At 50.4% G+C, this 12,164-nt stretch overlaps 1 protein-coding gene across 2 annotated transcripts; it reads left to right on the forward strand.

The window, feature by feature from the left end:
- The first annotated feature begins 2,740 nt into the window (after positions 1–2,740).
- Positions 2,741–11,896, forward strand: LOC136663117 (UAP56-interacting factor-like). 2 transcript variants are annotated; one of them, XM_066640071.1, is made up of 9 exons: positions 2,741–2,921; positions 5,425–5,568; positions 8,541–8,683; positions 8,766–8,902; positions 9,321–9,387; positions 9,822–9,865; positions 9,961–10,038; positions 10,732–10,843; positions 11,172–11,896. In XM_066640071.1, the coding sequence occupies exons 1-9, from the start codon at positions 2,756–2,758 to the stop codon at positions 11,265–11,267; spliced, it is 987 nt and encodes a 328-aa protein (XP_066496168.1). In that variant the 5' UTR covers positions 2,741–2,755; the 3' UTR covers positions 11,268–11,896. The 2 variants fall into 2 exon arrangements, with proteins under 2 accessions (XP_066496168.1, XP_066496169.1); XM_066640072.1 differs by having other exon boundaries at positions 9,964–10,038.
- Positions 11,897–12,164: the final 268 nt, after the last annotated feature.

The raw sequence follows: 12,164 nt of genomic DNA on the forward strand, positions 1-12,164 counted from the left end.
GACAACAGTTCTGAATGAGGATCAGCATTCCTGCAGGGGGTGGTGTGGGGAGGGGGTGCTGGGTCTGAATGGCAACTGTGTCTTTGGAAACCTTCAGCATAGTCTGTTTCTCCAGGGGAGGCTCTTCTCCGAATGCTGTTATTCACTTGAAAGTCACAAATAAAGTAACAGAGCAATGATCTCTCTGGGGTCTCTGCAATGTGTTAAGCGCAGGGGTGTCAATGGTGATGGTGGAGTCTTCCTGCAGTAGAGAACTACAACCCAGTGTGAAGGGCAGCAGTGCATCCATGCTGACCAGTACCACGGTAACACTGATAAGAACATAAGAGCCAGGCTGGATCAGGCCATAGGCCCATCTAGTCCAGCTTCCTGTATCTCACAGTGATGAAAGGAGCCAGGCTGGATAATATCCTGGTGTCACAGGGCCCAGTCCTAACCAGCTTTCCAGCACAGATAGCAAAGTTGGATAGGATTCAGCTGACACACAGTTCCAGGATGTAGAGCAGCCATTTTCAACCACTGTGCCATGGCACACTGGTGTGCTGTGAATGGGCTGCAGGTGCGCCGTGGGAGTTTGGGGGAGTCATTTATTAGTAGGGCCACTGGGGTATGTGAGCCCCTCACCAACAGTATGGTGTGCCTTGTCAATTGTCAAAAAATTGATGGCGTGCCTTGACAATTTTAGTACCTTGTCAGTGTGCCATGAGATGATAAAGATTGAAAATCACTGATGTAGAGAGATCAGGGTGACCAGATGTCCTTTTTCTAGGACCCGTCCTCTTTTTTCAGTCTCATGTCCTGGAAAAGAACTTCAGTGCCTTCCTTTTCCCTGTGAACAGGCTCCTGTAGGGAGCGCATAACATTATTGGAATTAATAAATTACATATAACATACAGGTGTGCCTGGTATCTGCTGGGGTTAGGTTCCTGACTTCCCTGTGGCTGTCTGAAACTGTGGATACTGAGGGGCACCTTTAAAAAGATAGGGGAAAGTTTAAAAAAAAATCTTGGTAAAACAAGATTTTTAAAAATGTTCCCCTGCCTTTTTAAGAGGTGTCCCTGGTATCTGTGGATAACTGAAACCGTGGATAGTGGGGCATGCCTGTAGTTTTAAATTTAATAAGTAATATAGTATTCAAATTAACTGCATGAAATCAATATACAAGGGTTTTTAGCTTTTATTTTGTCTAAATTTTTTGTGGACATGTGCAAGAGGGATCTGAAGGCCTTAGGAGTGGACCTCAGCAGGTGGGAAACCCTGGCCTCTGAGCAGCCCGCTGGGAGGCAGGCTGTGCAGCATGGCCTTTCCCAGTTTGAAGAGACACTTGGCCAACAGTCTGAGGCAAAGAGGCAAAGAAGGAAGGCCCACAGCCAGGGAGACAGACCAGGGACAGACTGCACTTGCTCCCGGTGTGGAAGGGATTGTCACTCCCTAATTGGCCTTTTCAGCCACGCTAGACGCTGTGCCAGAACCACCATTCAGAGCGCGATACCAGAGTCTTTCGAGACTGAAGGTTGCCAACATGATGTGCCAATTGGTCATTGGAACATTTTTTGATGTCCTACATTTTGGGGCGCCTTGTCCTCCTGCAGTGATGACATCTAGCTACCCGTGAGATTTGTCTTTCTGGCTGTCTGTCTCTTTCTGACAGCTGCTAGGAGCTGCCTCTGCAAGTTGGAAAGGAGACACTCCAGTGTCTTCTGAACTTGCTGGCCAAAGTCTGTTCTCTTCGCGATTCCTCCTTGTTCAGGAAGAGCCAGAAAAAGGAGCACTGCGGCAGAGAGTCAGGGCAGGCAAAAGAGTGCTTTGTGCAATATGTGATCTAACTCAGTGTTTCTGAACCAGTGGCATAGGTACCACCAGTGGTACTTGAGGTGGTGTCTGGTGGTACTCATGGGACACCTGCCTGGCAGTGAGACCAGGAACACAGCACAACAGCGGTAGGAGGCTTGGCTTCACTGGCACAGTTCCAAAGAATGCTTTTCCATGCTGCAAAAAGCCCTCCTGTCTGCCCTGAGCCTCGTACCCGTGTCTGTTGCATTGCACCTGGCCTCCCAACCCAGCGGTAACTGGTGATGATGTCATCGCCAGTTACGTGTGGTGCTGTTTTGAATAGGTGGGCCGTGTGAAGTGGTAGTGGAAGTCGAGCATTAAACTGCTCTGCCTTGCAGAATTCTGTGCCACAGGATCAGTTGGCTTAGAGCAGTGGTTCTCACACATTTAGCACTGGCACCCCCTTTTTAGAATGGGAATCTGTCAGGACCCACTGGAAGTGATGTCATGACCAGAAGGGACATCATCAAGCAGGAAAATTTTTAACAATCCTACCAACACTTACCCAGGAGTAAGTCCCATTTACTAACATTGTTAAAAGAATATACAGAGTAGCTTGTTAAAAGTACAAACCTGTAACATTTCTCCAAATGCAGTCGCATTCCATGGGAGCATCCAGTCTAATATATTAAAAACAAAACATTGAAATGTATAGGGACCCACCTGAACTGGGCTCATGACCCACCTAATGGGTCCCAACTCACAGTGCTCTACTCTACTGGGTTGCAATTGACTCTACTGGGATTTACTTCTGAGTAGAGATGCCTAGGTTGGCCTCTGAGGCTGCCATCCTCTCCACCCTTACCTGGGAGCAAGCCCCACTGACTGCAAAGGGGTTTACTTCCGAGTAGACGGGGTGGGCTTGACCTGCCAGCCGGCGAGCGCGCGGAGCCCCGTCCAGAGCTGCGACTGGTGCCCCGGGATGCCCGGCGGGAGGGGGGCGGGCTCGCGGGGGCGGAGCTGCTGCGCTGGGGCAGACGGCGGGCGCCCGCTCCCCCTCCAGGCGGCCATGGAAGAGGCGGCGGGCACGGTGGCGGGATCGGGGCCGGCCCCGGGCGCCGCCGTCGAGGAGCTGGACCTGTCGCTGGGTAGGCGCTGCAGCGGGGCAGGCTGCGGACCGCCCAGGGGGTCCCCGCGGGAGGGTCTCGCCTCCCCCCGGCCCTGGAAGGGGGCTGAGGGCGCGCCCCCCCGGGCGAAAGGGACCTGGCCCGGAACAGAGCCGCTGCCCCGCCTGCTTCTGGCCCCGGCTTCGCGGGCGGGCGGGCGGGCGCGCCGTCGGGGAAGCCCGCGGACTGACCTGCAGGCGCCCCCCCGGCCGCGGGAGGGCTCGGCGGGGAACGGAGCTGCTGGCCCGGCCCCGACGGTGGAGGGGACCTTGCTCGGCAAGGAAACAGGCCGGGCTGCGGTCCGGGGGCTCTCCGCATCTTTCCCGGACGATGCCCTGCGCAGTGGCGTCGCCGGAGGGGGGAAAGCCCTCGGGTGTGCGGGGGGGCCTCACCCTTCCTTTGGGAGCTGTGCCAGGGGGAGAGGAGGCTCCCTGCAAAACTTAGCGCCTTGCCCCCCCCGGCTACGCCACTGGCCCTGCACCCCCTTTCCCCCCAAGCGCAACATGTGGCAGTCTCCCCCTTTGACATCCATGGAGCTGAAGACCTGGCAGGTGCCCCCCTTGAACGGGAGTGCGGCCCAGACCCGGGCCTGATCCGGAGGGAAGCCACTCCAGGCTTTCTGGGCTGCTTCCTGGCTGCTATTAATACCACCTGAGATGGACAAGGCTGCTGTCCTGCTGTTGATTCATGTTCCATTTGTGGCCCTGATGCCTCTCCGGCATTCTTGGCAGCCTCTGCCAGCCTCCATTCTTGGCAGCACTGAGTCCCTGCCCCCTCCTGAATAGCCTCTCCTTGTTCTGAGCTGCTGCTGCAGTGCACAGGTGGGTAAAAAGAGCTGCAGCCTTCCTAGAGGTCAGATCGCTTAATGCAGGGCTGGGCACACATTTTGGCAGGAGGGCCGCAGCATCTCTCTGACACTGTGTTGGGTGGGGAGGGGAGAGAATTAATTTACACTTCAAATTTGAATAAATTTACATAAATGAATGCATTGGAGACAGATCTGATATGAAGGAATGAGTTTTACTGAGCTTATTTATAATACACATGAGAACTGTAATACAGGCATGTCGAACAACATGAGAACCATGAACTGTTTGCCACATGCCTCTTGTATTAGAAGAAGATCTGGCAAGGAGGTAGGATGTGGTGTCAGCAGTGGCCCCTTTCAGGGTTAAGGCCTGGGCATTCAGCAGGGAGTGTGCTGTACAGATGCAGCCACTTGAAGGCAATAGGGCCCTCAGGGATAGAAGCACCTGTTGAAGGGAGAGTTTGGTGTGCAGGTTGAACAGGAAAGCTACCCTGGTGGTGGGGTCCAGCAGTGCTGCAGGGTAGAACTAGGACAGGGGTGCTCAAACTTTCAACTTTAGGGATCCTGCACCTTTAAAATTGTGTAGGAGAGATAATTTCAGCAGGTGCAGCTTGTCATCTGTGAGATGACAAGTTGCACCTGCTGAAATTCTCTCTTCTATACACTTGTTAAAGGTCCAGCATCCCTAAAGTTGAAAGTTTGAGCACCCCTGAACTAGGGTCATTTTGGGGGAAAGAAGGGGAGCTAATTAGCATAAAGTGGGCCTAATTCTCTAAGTGAAGTTTGGACTATGGATCTGGCAAAATACCTCTTGCACAGTGATAACATACAGACCAAGCCCAAAACACATGGAGGGCCAAATCCTATCCAACTTTCCAGCCCTGGTATAGTCATGCCAATAGGGTGTGCTGCATCTTGTGGTGGGAGAATAGTTACGGAGGTCTCCACAATGTAAGGGAACATTGTTTCCCTCGCCTCGGGGCTGCACTGCAGCCACACTGGTGCTGGAAAGTTGGATAAGTTGTTCAGAGGCAATGGGGGGGAGGGTCAAAGTAATGCCTAGGGAAAAGCAGAAAACACATGGAGACTATAAAAGGCCTTGCTCAAACTCATCCCACAGCTCACGTCTGGCAGTCATGACCAGCGATCATGGACCAGCACAGGTTCCAACAGTCTCCAACGGGCCAGAGGTTCATTGGAGACTGGGGGCTCCCTATGGACTGGATTGGGGTCCCCAAGGATTGCAAATGGCGCCCAGGCCAGAGTTTGCCCACTCCTGATTTAATGCTTGCAAGTCCTTTCTCTTTTATTGGTAGCCATTCACACCTTTTCATAATATTCTTCAGCATGATACTGGTGCTGCCCAGTGAGTCTGCCTGTCTCCTTGCAGAGGATGCACCGAAGTACCTAGTGCTTGTCAAGAGCGTCAAAGCTTCCTCCCAAGGAAGCAGGACTCTGGAGAAGGGTTCTCATGTAACTGCAGGCAGGTTGCAGCCAGAACTGAAAACTGGTCTCCCTGCCTCACTGTTCTTGCTTCACAGGCTGAAGCTCAGTTTCCAGCCCTCTTGTGAAAACCCAGTCAGGTCAGCAGATGAGAAGTTCAGAAGCAGTGAAAGGAGAGTGCAGATTTCTTTTATGCGTTTTCTTTGTTTTTTTTAAAACTCTCCCTGAATTTAGATGACATTATAAAGCGTAACCGGAAAGGACAGGCAGATGCAAAGACTAGAGTGAACAGATGGAGGCAGCCGTTCAAGAACAGGAGTCCCCCCTACAGCAATGGGAGGCCTCGGTTCTGGAGCCGGGCACCACGAAACCTGCAAGGTATGTGGCAAAAAAGCAGAGAGCTGACACGTGGCAGAAACTAGCAAGGGGGGTGTTTTGGGTTGGTTGGTTGGTTTGTTCATTGCACAGCCAGAGTTTCACTGTTGTTATCCTGGGAGATCCAGTCTTCATACAAATCCTCCTTTGGCTTCCTATCTTGGGGCAGTCATGGGAGTCTGTGAGAAATTCCACCCTCCACAGATCAGTAGCCCATATGGAGTTGCCTTCTGTCTGTTGAGCCCAGTACTGTCTGCCCAAGCTGGTGGTGGGAGCTCTCCAAAATCTCAAGCAGGGAGGGGCCTTTCCCAGCCCTGCTACTGCAGATCATTATTGGAATTTGACCCCTGCCCCCTAAGTCCTTATGCCTACAGAGAATCTGCTCTCCTCCTTGAGCCACAGCCCCACCCCAGAGCTTTCTAATTGACTCCAAACACAGGAAACTGCCTTATAGAGTATCAGACCACAGTGTCCTCATCTTGCCCAGGAGAACTGCCTGCTCCATCAGCCAGCAGATCTCAAGTGCCCCTTCTTCCAGCCCTGCAGCCTGAAATGTGTTCTAAGTGGTGATGCTGAGAGTTGAATCTGGGCTTTTTGGCAGACAGAGGTGCTCTCCAGCTGAGCTGCAGAGTCATTCCCTCTCTCCTCAAAATGATCTAGGGGCCAACCAAGAGTCAGAGGCTGAGCTGTGTTCAGGAGTCATCACCCCCAAATATCTGATCATAGAAGCAGGTGGTGTCTCCTTGTCAGATGTCTTTTGTGCTCCTTCAGTTTAATAATCCTTCCTTCCTGATCCAGGCAATCCATCCTGATTTCAGCTCATATAGACTTCCTCCATTAATGTTGGTGCTTCACACACAGTTGCATTCCAAGGACCCATTTAGTTTACCTCAAGTCACCCTGCTGGCCAATGTGCTGATCTCGATGTTGTCTGAAAGCCATGTGGTCATTTTTTGTCGGTAAACTGGATTTTAGACTTGTCACTATTTTCCTGGCTAACAGTGGAAGAGAAGAGAGGATATCAGTAATTAAAGAAGCCCCAACACAGAATCTGGAAAAAAGGGCAATTAAGAGAAGACACTTGGGCTGTTCTTCCAGTAATCTTTCTGCTGTGCTTCACAGAAAGCAAGACAACTGACCTGGAAGTTCTTTTCATTAAACACACAATTTGTATCTTTCAGCATCTGGATGTTGCCTTTCCCACTCCCAGAAGCCCCTCAAGGTTGCTCATAATCATATAATGGTAGAGACAACAGCCCATTTGTGCCTCAAGTGTTCCACCCACCCTGAAACAAGTGGTGCTGCCAGTGGCGTAGCTAGAGGGGGGCGGAGCACTCAGGCTGGCAGGGAGCGGTGAGGCGGGCAAGCAGGCCCTCCCTTCGGAGGGAGGCTCCACCAGGAATGGCTCTGAAGAGAGGGGCTGCTTGCCCGCCTTGCCAAGGCTCCCTGCCAGCCTGAGTGCGCCACCCCCCTCCAGCTACGCCACCAGGTGCTGCATTTATTTTTAACTGTAGCAACAAGTGAGAACTGAAGAAAGACAGGAGGACCACACAGGAAGCGGTGGACTGCGGTGGTTTGTCCACAAGCTCATGTGGGTGCTCCGTAGAAAGTGAAGAAAGGGTGGTCCTCCTTCAGGAGACGAGGGTCAGTGTGGAAGCAGCCAGCAAGGAAAAGGTTAAATGGAGCTTAAGAAATGCAAACCACCCAAATAGGGAATTAAAAGTCGATCAATAATTAACGGAGGAAGAGAAATGTAAGTGGAGTTAAAATAAAGGTTGGAGACAAAAGAAGTACCAAGCAAGGTACAGGCTGGGGCGTCAGCTCAGATGGATGACATGAGGCAAGAGAACGTTTGTGAATCCATAAGCTGAAGTGGGAACCAGGAGGCTGATCATAAGGAATTTGTAACAAAGAAATTCCTCCTTGACCAAGAGCCCATCCTGGAAGCAGGAGAGCTGTTTATCAAGTGAGGGATTGGCAGAGATTAGGTGGAAAGAGTGCCTGCCAGGGGAGGGAGAATTCTCCTGAATGGACAGCTATTTCTCACTGAGTGATCTGTAACCAGGTGGAGTCTGGGAGCCCTTCGCTAGAGGTGTTCTTAAATGTTTTTATTTTTTCACAGATTTTGTTTTTACCCAAGGAAAAAGTGCAGAAAGCAGAGTTATGTGTTTTTTCCCCCCCAAGGGCACATTTTCATAGATTATAATTGTAAATTATAATCACTTTAAAAGTTTCCTTATAGGTGGTATAGTGTGGCAGAAGCAGCCACAGTCATTACACAGTCAATTAAGGCCGCAATCCTACCCCTTATGTCAGTGTCTTCCAGCACTGACATAAGGGCAATGCAGCTCCGAGGTAAGAGAACAAACATTCCCTTACTTTGGGGAGGCCTCTGTGACTGCCACCCAACTGCAGGGTGCAACACACGTCCCATTGGCACCTCTATGCCAGTGCTGAAAAGCACTGACTTAAGGGCTTAGGATTGCGCCCTAAATGTTAAGATTTTTTTTTTTTGCAGGCTCTGGGTTTTTGTTTTCTTACAAAAATGAGAAGTGCAGAAAATGGTGTTGTTTGTTTTTATTTTGTTATCACCGAAAAATCACACCTCTACCCATGGATATGGGGTAGAAGAACACTGAGAGCCAGCATGTAGCAGATTGCCATTGTGGCGCAGGATACAAGTGTCATCAGAAATGGCATGCTGGCCTTGCCCCTGGAGGCCTGAGATAGAAAAGTCATTCAGTCTCGAATCTCACTGGGTGACTTTGACCCAGTCATTCTTTGACACCCTGACCTACCTAACAGGGTTACTGTGAGGCTAAAATTAGGGCAATCTGCATGTCCCAAGAAAGGAGCAAGGAAGACGCCAACAGGATAAAATTCATAACGCATTTTAAAATAATACGAATTGTACTTGTCATCTGAGAACCTCTTTTCTACTGCAGTTAGAAGCTAAACCCTTTTTTTCCCTTTAGGACCGAACCGGTTTAGAGGAGGGTTTAGAAAACAGCCACGTTACCAGAAGCAATTTTGGAAGGGTGCAGCTGGTCCTAGGAGGAGGACAGCTGTCTGGCCGAATGGAGTGAGCCCTCTCAATCGGCCAGCCTCGGCTCAGCAGGTGGGATACCCGTTGTGCTTTCTGTTGAGGGAGCCCAACTGGAGATGACAGCAGAGGATTAAGAGCTGTGCTTCCTTTCTAGAACACACAGGTTGAGGCCATGTCGACAGGGAGCCCGGATGGGACGGCGGCTGATGGGGCAGCAGCTGACCTACAGCAGGGGCCACCTGGGAGGGTGAAGCAGTTCAAAATAGCCAGAGCTTCTCTGTTAGCTCAAAGGTAGGGACCTGGTGCATCTATCCTTTCTGGCTTGCAAGTGCTGGTTTTCCGGGATACCTACCCGGAAAGTGGAAGGGGAAGGAGGTGAATTTCACCTCCTGTCCAGTGGAAGGGGTGGAGTGGAAGGGGAAGGAGGTGAATTTCTCTCCTGTCCAGTGGAAGGGGTGGAGGTGAATTTCAGGTTCTTATGGAAGGGATTGGGGGAGGGCAGAGCAAATTTGCATGACAAAATTAGGATTTTGCTGAGTTTCAGCAGCTGAGTTTCAGACCAGGAATCAGATCCCAGGCAAACGATCACACAATGCATTTTGAGCTCTTGTCAGAATGCATGTGGGACCTGCACCTACCTTCTGAGTTTGCACAGAGTTTTGCCTGTTATTAATCTGGGTTCTCTTTTCCCTCCCCACCTCCACCACAGGCCTTTCCGACTAAACCGCAGGCCAGCATTCTTGCAGAGACAGTCCAGATTCAACTTTCGCAGAGGGGTCAGTACTTTGTTGTCTTGTATACTTTTTTTATTGAGATGAGAATTTGGACAAGCGGAGACTTTATTGCCCTTAGATTTTCTTTGCGGGATCAGAACAAAGTCCAGCATTCTTTCCAGCCACATTCCCTGGGAGGCTGACCACCAGGACAGGATGGGATGTTGCTTGTCCCCATCACTTGCTAATGAAAGCTAGACTGACTTTGAACTTGAAGCTTTGTTAACTGCCATTGTGGCTAAGAACTGTTCTCCACAAATTTGTCTGATCCTTTTTCAGGCCACTTTAGCCTAGGCTACAGAAAGTCTTGGCTCACACTGAGAAGCCTGAGCCAGCTTATCGGCAATACCCCAAAACTTTTCCTGTTAAGAATGTTCTTGATAGGTAGCTTTTCTTTTGAAGAAGTTTTATGCTTTTTATTCCCCTTCTCTGAACAGCAAACAGAGTCAGATGCAGAAGGGAAACCATCAAGGATGAGAAAGTAAGTGGGGGTAAAAAAAACCCTTTAAAAAAATTGAAGAACGTTGTCTGATTTGGCATTAAGGAAGCCAAACGAGATTTGTTTGACTGTCCCAGCAGATGGCAGCAACAACCGAGCTCTGGAGCAGTCCTGACCATTTCTGTGGCTAACCCCCAAGCAAGTCAAACAAACATGTAAGTACAATTGCCTTGTACAAAACCACTATCTGGTCTTTGCTTTTGCCTCTGGAAGTCTTGACACCCCCCCACCCCACCCTGAATCTGTGCTTGTGGAGAGCTGCAGTGCTGGAGCATAAACAGGACTGCTAAAATCAGCAGCAGAGGCTCCCCATCACTGGGGCAGTCAGAACAGCAGGTGTGTATGCAGAAGAATTGGGCTTTGGTGTGTTGCAAGGGAAGCTGCCATAGGTGAGGACCATCAGAGGGTATGCAGGAGCACATAGATAACATCAGAAGGTTGCCAGTTTGAGGACACCAGCAGCTCCCTGAACGGCTGAGAATGGCGAGACCTTGAAGCAGCTGACAAGCCGAGCTGAGTGATTCCACCTGCTTTGGGCGTGAGCAAGAAGCGTCTTGGCTGCCCTCCCTCCATGTGAGAGATGGAGCTGCTCGCCAGCCTGCGTGGGAGAACTGGAGGCCAGAAGTGAGACCAAACCAGGAAGATCCATCTGAAATGCTGTTGGTTCTTGAAAGAGAGAACCTCTATGTTTGTAAAAACCCCCTTGAGGGATTTAGAGACGCCTGCCTATGTAAACCGCCTTGAATAAAGTCAGAGGAGTAATCCGATGACCAGAAAGGCGGTATATAAATACCTAGTTGTTGTTGTTGTTGTTGTTGTTGTTATTAAATGTTGTGTGTGTTTCACAGGCTAGGAGCCAAGCGGCCCTTTCTGCGAGGGAGAAGCACCCCACCAAAGATGACCCGTCGTCAGCCCAAAGGGGTGCCCCTGCGGTTCAACTTTCGTGCCATAGCTAACCAGGTAGCTAACATCTCACAGCTCCAGAGAAAACAGAAGCAGTCTACTGTTGTATTTGTGTGTTTTGTGACTTGTGTGCATGTGTGAATCAGCAGTTTCAATAAGCAGAATCTGGGCTTCCCTCCTGGTGTGGCATGAGCTCAAGAAATTGGTTTACTGCCTCTTTCTGCCCCAGCACCATCTCTGAAGTCCTCCCTCTGCCCCCGTGCCGTGCAGTTCTGAGTCAGAATGCTTGAGCACTGCAGGTTTCTCTCCAAACGGTGCCAGTTTAAGGCAATGACTGACTGTGAACCCACATTTAACACTCTTACGTATTATTTTTTCTCCTTAGACCAACTTGACGCTGCATGAGAGGTTTTCTGGGCTGAGGAACAAATGGCGTTTTTCAGCACTGAGAAACACAGACCGGATGGTCACTCTGCCATAATGCCCTCCGCTGGCTGGATTCAGACCAACTCTGAAAAGAAGCCGGCCACTGAACCAAACTGATTTAATGCCATTAGCTGGGCACGTAGTGTTGGACCCACCTAACGTTTTGTCCAAGCTGTGGGTACGGCTGTTGCCAACACGTCTAGCCGTTCTTTCCAGCTTCTCTACTGCGAATGCCTGAGTTATGTGACCCACAGGAAGGCCTCATGGTTCTGGGGCTTCAAGGTAGGCAGAGAGCGCTTGGTCCCCGATTCACTGCAGTGTGAGTCAGTTTTCTGCCTAGTCTTGTGGTGATGTTTTGTGAGACCCGCGTGCTAAGAAGATACCCAGGAGGTCCTCGGGGAGTTCTTTGGACGCACCAAGGACTGTGCAAAGGCATTGCCTTGCCTCTTGCAGTTCCACATCCCCCACTACAAACATCATGCACTGGATTGGAAGGCAACACTGCGTGAGGGGGGGAAGGAGGTTAATGCCTGCTGCCTAGTGCCTTATTTTCTGTTTCAGGCTTGTAGTCCCCGTCGTCGTCCCCCCCTCAGTTTGGAAACCTTTGTAACAGATTTGTATTGAGGATTGATTGTGATGAGCTGCTAGTGCACTGAATAAAATCACTTTTAGAAGCTGTAATAAGTGGTGAATTCCTTGTAGCCAGTGGTGTCAGTAGGGGGTGTGGACCGCACCAGGTGACACCGTCGGGGTGTGTGTGACACCCCTACTGGCCAAAACTGTGAAAATCTGGGTGTTTTCAAATACAGTGATGCCTCGCAAGACGAATGCCTCGCGCAACGAAAAACTCGCAAGACGAAAGCATTTTGTGATTTTTTTGGTGACTCGCAAGACGAATTTTTCTATGGCCGTGCTTCGCAAGACGAATTTTTTTCCTTTTTTTTTTTTTTGG

This window comes from Tiliqua scincoides, chromosome 12, assembly GCF_035046505.1.
Source record: "Tiliqua scincoides isolate rTilSci1 chromosome 12, rTilSci1.hap2, whole genome shotgun sequence".
Taxonomy (NCBI): domain Eukaryota; kingdom Metazoa; phylum Chordata; class Lepidosauria; order Squamata; family Scincidae; genus Tiliqua; species Tiliqua scincoides.